At 38.0% G+C, this 12,369-nt stretch overlaps 2 protein-coding genes across 2 annotated transcripts in view; one reads left to right on the top strand and one right to left on the bottom strand.

The window, feature by feature from the left end:
- Positions 1–2,240, top strand: part of glt1d1 (glycosyltransferase 1 domain containing 1) — a 45,357-nt gene extending 43,117 nt beyond the window's left edge. Inside the window, exon 12 of the mRNA XM_015397968.1 lies at positions 931–2,240. Coding sequence (XP_015253454.1) covers positions 931–1,083 — 153 coding nt within the window. The 3' untranslated portion in view covers positions 1,084–2,240. The remainder of the gene's footprint in view (positions 1–930) is intronic.
- A 299-nt stretch (positions 2,241–2,539) lies between these two features.
- Positions 2,540–12,369, bottom strand: part of LOC107099725 (transmembrane protein 132D-like) — a 59,522-nt gene continuing 49,692 nt past the window's right edge. Inside the window, exons 6-9 of the mRNA XM_015397966.1 lie at positions 5,963–6,168; positions 5,455–5,719; positions 5,121–5,312; positions 2,540–5,021 (exon numbers count right to left, since the gene is read on the bottom strand). Coding sequence (XP_015253452.1) covers positions 3,696–5,021; positions 5,121–5,312; positions 5,455–5,719; positions 5,963–6,168 — 1,989 coding nt within the window. The 3' untranslated portion in view covers positions 2,540–3,695. The remainder of the gene's footprint in view (positions 5,022–5,120; positions 5,313–5,454; positions 5,720–5,962; positions 6,169–12,369) is intronic.

Below are 12,369 nucleotides of genomic sequence, written 5' to 3' on the forward strand. Positions count from 1 at the left end.
ATTATACTGGGCAAGTAAAAATTGTTTCTGGGCAAATGAAATGTGAAAGTCATTTGCCCTTTGGGCAAGTGGTAAAACGTCAATCCCTGTGGTTGAAAGATGGTTCTCAAGTCAAATGTTTTGGTATAGATAAAGCTCCAACCTCATCTATTAAAAAAAAAACTGTGGACTATAGTAAATAGAAACACTCATCCCATATTTGACCTTCCATGTCCTACTCTTCTATTGGACATTTTACTCGTTGGCTGAACTGAGTGCCGCAGCTGGAGAGAAATCTGTCATTTTGCCAAAGAGAAGAGCAGCTTCCTGCCTGGAGCCTCTTCAGATATGATCACTTCACTCAATGTGAAGAGTTGAACAGAAAGTGTCTTAATCTCTGTGTGCCTGTTGGCTCTGCGCAGCGGTGTTGGCTGCCACGTTGCAACAGCACTTCAAGGCACTTTGACTTAATTTCCTGAAACGCTAGCCGCAGCCTGCTGGGCCAAGAAATGAGCGAGGAGGAATCTGAATGATTGTGTGGATGGAAAACATCTCAATCAAACATCAGTCAAGTTTTTATTATCTTCTCTTCTTCAACAAACGATTAGACAATATTGTTCAGCTGCAACATAAGTATCGTTTGTTGCCACATTTATTTTATAAACAAATTAGAGGTGACAGCCAAAAATAACATACAAAGGTCTGTTGGACATCAATGTTTTCATCTGAAGCCACAAATATCTTTTACTTTTGGCAATATACAGAAACTTTTGAAGTATTTACTAATCAGCTCATGGGCTTCAATCATGAATTTTGTTCCCATGCCTGGGATTTTTTTTTTTTTTTTTATCCTCATGCTTTAAAGTAATAAATCTCCAAGAAACTTCACTGGAAAGCTTTAAGTGGTTCTTGGCAGTAAATGGGTGTGATTTGGGTTTTTATCCTCTCCAGGAATTTGTGCACCAGTCTCGGAGGCTGCTGTCAGATCACGAGCTGAGAGAGAGAGTCGTAAGGAATGGAAAACTCTACGTGGAGGAACATCACAGTGTGAAACAGGAGAGGGAGACGTATAAGAAACTGGTGGACACGCTGCACAAGGCCTAGTTTACAGCTTTACTAGATACTTTCTCAGGAACTTAAGCCGCAATATATATATATTTGTACATTATCTGTACTCATTTAATATTTTAATTCTTCTATTTATTTAAATAAAGATATATTTTTAACCAAAGAGCAGTGAACCAAAGACATTAATGTTTTTAAAGATGTCACGTAATATATTTGATGCCTGTGAAAAAACTGCCAGTAAACTGTAATGTATATAAATATAGATGTATTGTAAGTAGACTCTGTAAAACAAGTTTACATAAAGAAAACTATAAACATATGGTAAATAAAAGTAAAGAAAACTTTCCTGATTTTTTTTTTCCTTTGTTCAGTGATGTGAAAATGATTGATAATTGAATAGTTTCTAATTCCAGTGAGACAAAAAGTTATGCTTACCAACTCATTCATTTTTAATGAAGTGCAGCAAATAGGTTTTCCGGATTCAGAAACACAGCAAAATCTCAATTAGTTTAAAGGGCAGAGGGGAAAATGAGATCCTTCCAGTTTACTGTACAAAGGTTGGATTTAGCAGCTGCCTGAGGCTGGGATGAGTAGAAGAAGGAAACACAACCAGATATGACATACAGTGGCTCCCAAAAGAGGACATACACCTGCTGAAATGCAATGTTAAAGAAGAATTTTGAACTTGAATAAATTCAAAATATTTAGAGGACAAATAAAGAAAAAAAGGCTATTTGCAGGTCAGTGGACAAAAACAAAAAAAATTCTACATCATATATAAGGTATTTATGACAGACTGTGGTTATAAGTTATTGTATGGGACAACAGATACATTGTAGAAAATATTTCTCCCAAGTTCATGAGCAGAAAGACCGATATTTTAAAGGGAAGTTGAGGAGAAAGACATTAGTTGTACATTCTGATGAATTATTTTACTACATGTTATCTCCTGTATTCTCCATGCATTATAGTGATGCACAACATTATTTATTTGAAAAGAAAACCTTCAGATCCAGCTCAGACTTATGACATAAAGGCAGAAAAATGTTTTCTGCTCTAATGGAACCCAATGTAAACTTTTGGCATATAATTTATATTTTAATCTTTTTAGTATAGCTGTTCTGCTGCCATCAACACCCTTGTTTATAGATGTTCGAGATTGGCCTGTTTTCCAGTGTAGTCCTGTTTCTCTGACTGTGACTAACTGGATGTGCTCTCTTTATCCTCTGACATGGGAGCTGGCTCGGAGCTTGTCTGCCTGGCTGTGTTTCCTGGACGGGGCCGGCTTTTACAGTTGATGTCTGTATCTCTGCTTCTGTCTCCTTGAACCCCAGTCGGCCTCAGCAGATGGCTGCTCACACTGAGCCTGGTTCTGCTGGAGGTTTCTTCCTGTTAAAAGGGAGATTTTCCTCTCCACTGTCGCTACAAGCATGCTTAGTGTGAGGGATTGCCTTTGAGTCAATGCAACAACTGGTTTTCCTTAGATAGAAAACTTTGAATCAATTTGACTGGATGATCTGGTGAACTGTAAAGTGCTTTCAGATTACTTGTTGTGAATTGGCACTATTTAAATAAACTAAATTGAATTTATTCTGTCAATTTAGATGAATTTATAGGGTAGTTTTTTGAAATGCCAGTTAGTTTTGACCCAAAACATTCAGATTAATGCCAAATCTAAAGTTTAAGACTGTTTCTATATTTCAGCATCAATGTGAGGGCAAGCATAAGTAGAAATCAACAAATGATGCCTTTATCTAAGGAAAATGTAAGTTTAATATTAGCCTGAAAAGATTTCAAAACCAGATCTGCAGAAGCCACCTGAGGAGGTCTGAGCTGATAAGATTTGAAAGGCCTCTTCAAGATGCAGGGAGCAAATACTGCAAGTCAAAATGTGGGACGCTGACAGACTTCTAACAAAAAATAAAGAATGGTCATTGCCAGAAATCCACTAAATGGATTTAAGAAAGAAATAATATACACGTGGGTAATCAGGGTGCACCTTTTGATATTTTACCTTCATAATAAACTGTTAGAACATGTGTGAAAGGTTTTCAGAATGGTTGATCATGGTGTTTATTTTTAACATCACATCAACCCGGCATTTTAAGTTTACTCCTTTGAGAACCACTGTCCCTAAGAAATGCTCTGAAAGACCATAGTGTTGATTAAAAATGAGGTTAGATAACATTTCAAATGCTTCTATTTTAGGTTTTCATTTAAAGTCATTTATGTTTCTCTACCATATTGAATGAAAGCCTTTTTTTAATTGATAAAAATGTTTGGCTAAGCTCCATATTATGGGTGTTACTTTACATGTTTGCATTTTGTTTTTTTTACATTTTTCCCTTTTTTATGCAATGTTTCAGTGTCTGTAGAGTTTTCCACAGATATCCTCATGCAGCATGAACATGTGGTTTTAAATACTGGGTATACAATAAAGCATCTGCTTAGCCATCTGTGGCATTATTACACAATATTCATTGTCTTATTTTAAGTATATACACTATACATTACATATACATGTAAAAGGCCTTAATGGGAAATGAAATGTCAAATAGGCCTTATACAAAATCCCATTTTCCTGACAAAGGCATTGAGGTGATCGAAGCCACGGCTGCTGTGCATGTGAAGTCTCATCATGTTCTGTGTTATAACTGGTCCCCAGGCTTTATGATGGGCACTTGAGGTTCCGCGCTAGTACACTCTTCCTTTCCAACCCAGTGAATGCCATGGCCATTTTCCTTGGGTGAGAGATGTGGCGAATGTTGGCGTTCCAGTGTGGAGAACGTGGTGAACTGAACTCTCTTTCTCTTGCTGGTGGGCGAGTGGAGGGACTCACTTTGTATGGGTTTGGTCCTGTGGGAGCTGTCACAACGGAGAGGAGATTCTGCTGCAGAGGTTAGGCAACTTGGCCTTCTAGAAAGAGACCCAGTCTTGTCAGGCCCAATGTCAATCACAGTGGTTGCTGTATGGGAGTCTGGCTGGACTGGACTGCATGGCACTGTCATCACAAGCTCAGCGTCTGTGCCTAGCCAGACCCAGTCATGCCTGTGCCCTGTTGGCTCCTGGCCATGAGAGAGAGGCTTCTTATGCCTGAATTTAACAACATATGATACACAATTCACTAGAAAAACTAAAATGGCAAGACAAAAAACACCAAGCAATGCATACATGCCAATCTCCAAGTCTGTGAGAGGCCGGTTGGCCAAAGCTTCTTCACCACTTTCTACTTCTGGCATTTCGGGTCCTGGGCTCTCTACCTTTGTGGGGAAATTGTTGTAGTTCACCAGATTCCCAGGAGCTTTGACAGTGCTGGTAAGGCTAACACTGCTCATATCCTCCACTATCATATTTTCTGAGCTATACCCTTTGCTGCTGTCTCCAGGACTGCTCATTAGGCTGACATTTACTACGTTAGATGGGCTGCCAACATTACCGGGTCTTCTCGTCCTGCCCACTCCTCCTAGACTGCCACTGGTTATAATGGTTTTTTCTGTAGATTTGATGGTGGTTGGGACTTTCTGAATGGCACTCTCCTCTTTGTTGGAGTTGGGGATACTTGAAGTAAGAAACTGAGATGGTTTCCTTTGCTTCTTTTCACTGTCTAATTCTTCCCCATCATTTCCATAGTCATTGTTGCTGTCCTTGCTTCCAACAGAGCTTCGGTCAGTGCTGCGGGTACTGCCACCAGGCCGCCGAGTGTTGGCCTGAAACTTGACCTTAAGGCTGCCATTGCCCACAGCCACTGTACTTTTGCGTTTCGACTTTTGGCAGGACTCACAGATGGACATTTCTACTCTAACTAAGACTCCTTCGCCCTCTCCCTCCGCCACTACTACAGGAGGTTTTCCCTGCACTGACACCACTCCCTGATCCAGGGATGTAACTGTCAGTCGGAAGTTTGATGGATCATAGATGTCAAGAGGTGTCTGATTGCCATCGCTGAATTGGACCCAGGAACTGACCAAAGCTTCCTAAAAAAAAAAAAAAAAAAAAGTAAAAGATAGAACTTGTGATAACCTAAAAGCTTTTTTTTTTCCTGAGGAGCATTAAAATAAACTATAGAATAGTACCTGCTTGGGACTTTGTAGAACCTCTTGTGTGGCTGTTGTAGCCAAGATCGCCCTGCTACTTCCTGAACTACGTTGTAACGTCATGGAGAGTCCAGAAACCACTTGGACACCTAACTCTGTGATGCTCACTTTCTCATCCACAACTTTGACTGTTGTCTTTGCCAGGATAACATCAGACAGTGGAGAAAAAACCTATCACAACATAAGACAAAATAGAAAGAAAAGTTAGATTGCATCTTTATTTAAAAAAGGATTTACGAATTAAACATAAACCAGTTCCTACGACATGCTGCTTGGAAAATTTGTCACTGGCCCATAAAAAAACAGCTGATACCTGAATGTTTGTGGTCCCAAAGTCTTTTCCTGCTAGTACCCTTCCTTCCTGAAGTCTCACAATTCGAGGGTCCTCGACCTTCATGAAGTATCGAACCAACCTTGTAATATCCACCTGCCAGTCAGACCCAAGGAAATACGCTGTAGGGTCCCGTGGGTCTTCCTGCTCTGCGACAAAATGGGTCAGAACCCGCACAAGTGCGTGCTGAAGCTGGAGCATGCAGCCTTTGCCCTTCCTTTCAGCCTCGTCACTGTTCCAACCAGATCTGAGGTAGAGACATGCAAACTCATGTTAGGATCCTGCCTATTACTTCCTGAAACTCCGGCTTCAATGATCTAACCCTGCTTCTTTGCTTGATTGGATTAAACTTTTATTGCATGGCTCTTGATGTTGGAATCCTGTGTCTCAAATATTTTTGATGTTTCAATCCCAAAAATATTTTTAAATAATATGTAGAAACCAAACAAGCTTGTTTGGCTTAATGTACAGTAATACACAAATTTCTCACCTTTTCGAGGTCAAAATAGGAACTCTCCAGCTTTTGATTTGGCTCAGTTCTGAGTCTGACAACTCAATCTGCAGAGGGAGTCGAGGCATCCACACATTCAGTTCGAGCTGAGCACTCAGGTAGCTGTAGGTGAAGTTTACTGTCATCTTCACCTTCCCTTTGGTCTCCTTGCCATTCACATAAACATAGTCACACCTGTCAGACACCTGGATGGAAAATGAGAAAACGTAGGAAACAATTTATCAGTGCACGCATATCAATTTGATCACCCGTCTACCACCATGACTCTGTGCTAGTAGTAGTATGTTAACCACCTCTATCAAATCTGGAGTAAATTTGTTGTCCATGAAGGACTTGTTTGTCATCTATCCAATGACAAAAAATAATTAAATATTCCCATAAAAGTCACTGTTTTAACAAACAGGCCGTTCCCACAACAACAAATGGGCTTGCAGCAGTTTTGCTCTGCATGCTACCACAGTAATGTCAGCTGGCTGTAATAAACTACTGCGATGATCACCAGTCTGCAGCTTTAGGAGGAGGCAGCATTGCAATTTTATGTTAATTCAAATATCTTGCAGTGTAGAGCTAATATCAGTCCTCTACCCGCTTAGTGCATCCATTGCATCTTAATCTCAAAGCCACCTTTGCAGCTTTTCTCAGTTGCTCACGGATCTTATGGACATTTTGAAACAGTTGTCAGAAGTCTTATTTCATCTTCTTTGCAGGCTCTTCTCTTCTTTCAATGAAACAGATGATTACTTGTCTTACTGATGCCAATGGTGATAAATGGGATGCCTTCATTTTTCTGCCTTCATTTTTCTGAAGACCCTTTATAGGAAGATTAATTTGCAAGTAAAATGTGAATAATGAAACTTTCTGCACTCCTCAATTTAGTTACAAAAATAATGTAAAATAATGTTATAAAGTTACAATAACACATAATAATGGTAACAACATTTTCATACATTTCTAACCTAAAAAAAAATATTGGACGTGGTGAAAATGACCACATACTCACTGAGCTCCAAGATTTTTAATAAAATATGAATTTAAGTTAAATCTTTTGAAATTGTTAAAAAATGATAAGCCAGGAGTAACAATGGTATTAATGTAAGCAGCAAAACCATAAGAGTTTCATACCATAAAGGGAAAAATAGTTCAATGTAGTAGAATAAAATAAAATATAACAACTTTTTTATCAAAATGAACTTCTGACATTTGAATCGGTGGTTATGTATTTAAAGGCTGGTAAGATTAGAGATTTGGTCTTAGTGGAATATAGTTAGAATATCAAAGGGTATCTATTTTACACAAAGACACCTGCATAGATATTGCAAAAACAATCAAATGCAATTTGTTGCAAAGCTAGCACATGAACAAAATGTATTGCTACTATTTAGAGAAAATTAAAGTGCCTTTATGATTGACAGTTTTAAGCAAGTTTAGAATTGTATGCAAAAAAGCAGAAACAATTACTGATGTAGAATTTTTTTTAAAATGATGTAAAAAAACTAGTCAATTAACCTGTCAGAATTCAACAAATACTTTATTCAATACTGCTGCACCTTTTGTAACACTTGTAGTTTAATTACATGAAGTGTTGGTGAACAATTTCATGGTCAGCACTGGTTAACCTTCCTATACAAATTGGTACTTAAGAAGAAGCTCTTCGTTTCAGAAAGGTTATTGATCTGTGATTTAGAGCTTAAATAAAAATATTCAAATAATTTAACTCATTTCATTTGTATAGCGCCAAAACACAAAATGTCATTACAAGTCACTTTACAGAGACAAATGCATCAAATCATAGAGACGGATTGGTTAAAAATTTTTCTAGGGAAAGTCATCGACTTTGATTGATTTGCTCCTCCTGAATGAGCCTGTAGCAACATTCACTTGCATTGTGTTGTTGACTCTACTAAACATGCATGTAGTGACTGTACAGAGGAAAAACTATCTTTTAACAGGAATAAATAAAAATAAGAGTGGGAAATTTTACATCACAGGCTATTTCCTGGTCAAAGTTATCCCAGAAGTCCCACAAAAAAAAATCTTAAATTCAGTGCATTTAGCCTTAATTTGAGCAGGTAAATAAGACTATTTGCCAATGGAATGAGTATTTTTACTCTTGAAATAAGATAATTATATAATATGCACTTGAACTAATGATGATGCAGTTGTTTTCTCTTATTTTAAATGCAAATTGTCTTGATCCATTGGGGAAGTGTCTCACTTTTCTCCTCAAATCAAGAAAAAATTGACTTATTTTAAGGAAAAATTACTAATTGAGATTTCATTATTTTGCAGTGTAAATTAAAGGTGTAAAAGATAAAACATACGATTGAAATGCAATACACTATATATAAAGCGGGTCACATCCCATAAAGGTCATCGTATGGACTGTATTTACTTACAAGTGTTTCTGGAACAACATATTCTTAAAAAATTAGACCATTGAGCTTTTTAATAAAGATGGCTCCCCTGACCCTTATGTTTAAGAGGCTTTCTTGAAGCAAGTGCAACTTTTTCATTAGACTTTTATTATATTTCTCCTATTCTTCCTCTTTATATGATTTGTTAAATCAGCAGTAATCTACTCAATGTAAATGTAAATGTATAGAGGACGATCTTTTATTTCTGGGTGGATCATCTAAATAAGTGGTCCTCCTAATTGCCAATCATTCTGGTGATATGTTTACGTAAGGCTGACCTGTGTGCTCACCTGGTTAGCTATCTTTTTCTGCATATGCGCTCTTTCAGGCATATATCTGTGATGAGCTACAGTTTCAGACAGTCATTGAAGCTCACCTTTCTCTTTTAAAATAGCAAAGGGTCGTATGAGAAGAAAAGAAAGGCCTCTGAAGAAGCAGATATATCCCAGAATGCTTCATCCAGAGAGCTCTCCGCGCAAAGCATTCTGGGATTTGCTGTCACAGTGGTCCACAGTCGCCATTAGCTGTAGCTACCTGACAGCGTAGACTAATAAAGATGGCGAAGGCACAGTGGAGAAGGAGTTACGTGACCAACGGGGAGCAAAAAGCAGTGATCATCTGTTCAAATGATCAGCTAACTGATTTTACTGAAAAAGTCCACTATACAGTCCCCACTGTATTTGGACACAGTAAGCTTGTATGAGTTATAAGAACAGCATATTTTAAACAGTGCGTGTATGATTAGAAATGGGCTTGTGCATGCTCTTTCACATGCATTTTTTTAAGGAGAGGGTGGGTCTTTTAAAAAATCCTCCACAACACCTTTAAGTTTAACAGCCTAAGGGCCGGATCTATCAAAGGTTTGCGTGTATAAAAACGTGAGCTATTTCACTGCGCACGCTAAAAAATGTAGAAACTGATCTATCAACAGCGTGCTAAAAGGATTTGGTCTTTAAAACGTGCTAAATAGCGCCTCTTATCCATTTAGTACTTTTTCTGCAATGAATATGCAATATGGGACGTTTACACGCAAAAGTGCGTCTTGTGGGAGGAGAACATGTAAATATATTAATTTAGCACTCGCAAAGTGATTTATCAAACCTAAAAACAATTTTGCTAACGGTATCTGACTCTATATTTAACACGTTTCAAAAGAAGGTGCAAATGGTCTGTATGCGTAATTGCGCACACATGGCAGCGGTTATTGTCGCAAGAAGGAGACATCGAAATGAAGCAAGGAGACGCAGAGAACGCATTTTTTCACTCCGTGTGAATATTTTTGCAATGAACGAGGAAACGATCATCAAAACATATCGTTTATCCAGCATTGCCATTTTGGAGCTGTTGGGGGAACTGGATTTGGAGCCAGCCACAAGGAGGACCCACGCAATACCAGATATCACAAAACTCCTTGCAGCATTGCACTTTTTTGCATCTGGGTCATTCCAGCGTACGGTTGCAGCGAGAGCTGGGATCTCCCAATCCCGTTTTTCAGAAGTGCTGTCTGACGGGGTCGGGGTTCTCCCCCTGCGCCTGTGGAGCAACATGCCAATGCTGCGGGGATGCGTAATCTCATCCACAGTCACTTCTTGTGAGCCATTTGGTATGTGCATTTTTCTACAGGCCAATACAAAACACCTGTTTTTTTTTGTTTGTTTTTTACTGCAGTGAAGTAGAAATTCAGCCACATACCACCTTGGGGAATAAAGGTTGCCAAAGTTTTTTCTTTATATATCACTGTAAGATTTAAATTTCTTAATGCACTAGTTTGTAGAAACTACAAACAACTTTTCCGCAAACCACAAAACGCGCAAAACCATCATTTAAATAGGGCGTCTCCAACAGTTTTGCACCTGCCACCAGTTACGCAATCGCTCTTGTTAAATCACCCGCAAACCATGGTTCAGCCCCTCGCGCAAAATTCCAGTTTGCGAGCGCAAATTACTGCACGCAAAATTGGATCTTGATAAATCCGGCCCAATATGTTAAAAAAAGCTGTTCATCCAATACTGCATGTATATTAAATAAAATCACCTTTAAACTAAAAGAAGGTTAACTAACCTGACTTAGACGGAAGAGCAGTCAAAGAAAATATCTTCAGACATCTTCTGTACATATTTCTTTGCTGAAACTAAAACTTTGGAATCAAACCGCAATACATGACTAACTTCTGATAAATTGTTCAGTGATGATACAAGTTGTATTTTTCTTTATCTTTTTATCTAAACAAGCCATAAAAACAGGGGAAAAAATGAATAGTTTTGTGTTATAGTTTGTACAATCCTGCCCCACTATTACCTATCTGACTTTTTGTTTCAGTGATGTGGAAAGAAACAATGCAACAGCAAAATTATCCTCTGTTCTCACTTTATTAGACATTTGACTTTGGAAGCTGCACAGTTAGATCACCAGATGAGCCAGGCTGCCATGGGTCATTTTGAACGTTTCCCTGATAGAAAGAGCATCAAAATGTCATTCCCAAATGATCAGTGGATCCTTGAATATAAAAACGAGACATTGACGTTGCAGCAGAAGGAGTGAAAAGTGACTCTGCAGAACACAGTAAAACTGATCCTAATACAAATGTACAATTCACAATAGGAGTGCATCAGAAGCTCCTTTAAAGACATGACAGTACTTAAAATTTCACCAAAGATCTCTTCATTTTCTTATGTTCTACTCATTTTTCTGGCTTTGGCTCTGTTGGGGCTTAAGGAAAACATGAACAATCCACTACCCTTTTAGACAACTGAGATGTAAAAATATATCTTTTTGTAAATATGATCCAAACAGCAGATTTTAGGAAACACTGCTAAAGCTTTTAAAAAGCTTTAGTAAATAGAATTTAAATATGAAAAAAAGACATTTTTTGCTCAAATATGTTTTAAAGCTTTAGCATTTAAGGACTCCTGGTTTGTTTCGTGCCCTTCCAATCATTTTTGACACAACTTGATTGTGAGTCCAAGAATATCCCTTTTTGTTTCTAGATTAAAAAAAGATATTTGTCTAAAATAGGATTTGACTTTCATCACTGAGTAAGGCATTAAATACAGGCAGAAATGGTAACATCCGCTTTGCTTTACCGGCTCAACTGTGATTGAATTTTTTTTTTTTTTTGTCCAACTAATACAAGTTCCATGAAATTTATCTGGACTAAATGCTGCAAAGAACATAAGTTCATAAAGCTTTTAAAAGGCCTCATTATTCCACTAAAAATGCATATGTTTATAATGTGTATTCACCAGGAAAATGTCTTTATGCATTTTAAGTCTTTGCATCTCCCTGGCACTTTAAAAAAAAAAATTCCCAGCCAATACGGCAGATTACACTTACGTGCGCTTTCATCTCTAGATGTGATCTGCCCATTATAGATAAATCCTTCTCCATCTATCACTAGCAGATTTGATACCCCTTAGGCACAGCAGAGGAGGGAAGATATCTGAGTCAAGCTGTTATACTAAGAAGATTAAAGTGAATATTTGTGACCAGAGCTGCTATTTGGTCAGCAGATACACCAGGAGCTTCAGTGAGCTTAGACAAAAGCATAGTTATTTAAAACATAAGGTTGAAAAGGACAATTTCACTGTCATACTCTTCATACTCACTTATAATCCCACTTTCTTTAACACTTATCTGCACTCGATACATGTTTACCCTTTTCTGTCAAAATTCACTTCTGTGAAGCAGGGTAATTTTATGCTTCCTAAAACTACTATTGGTAATACTTCACATTCGAGTGTAAAGTATAATGGATTTATTTCTTGTTGATTCAGACAACAAATACATTTTACTTTCCTCAATTTCAGATGATTAGATGCACTAACCCCTTGAACCCTACGGACCCACCGGCGGGTCAAGCTGCTACATGACCCCCGAATTTTACCAAACCCCCAGTATTGATGTAAAAAACATATTTGGCACAGTTTGGTGACATTTATGGATAAATGTGCCAAAATGGCCTCTCCGCCTAAG

The sequence above is a fragment of the Cyprinodon variegatus genome, unplaced genomic scaffold (genome assembly GCF_000732505.1).
Source record: "Cyprinodon variegatus isolate N-32 unplaced genomic scaffold, C_variegatus-1.0 Scaffold900, whole genome shotgun sequence".
Taxonomy (NCBI): domain Eukaryota; kingdom Metazoa; phylum Chordata; class Actinopteri; order Cyprinodontiformes; family Cyprinodontidae; genus Cyprinodon; species Cyprinodon variegatus.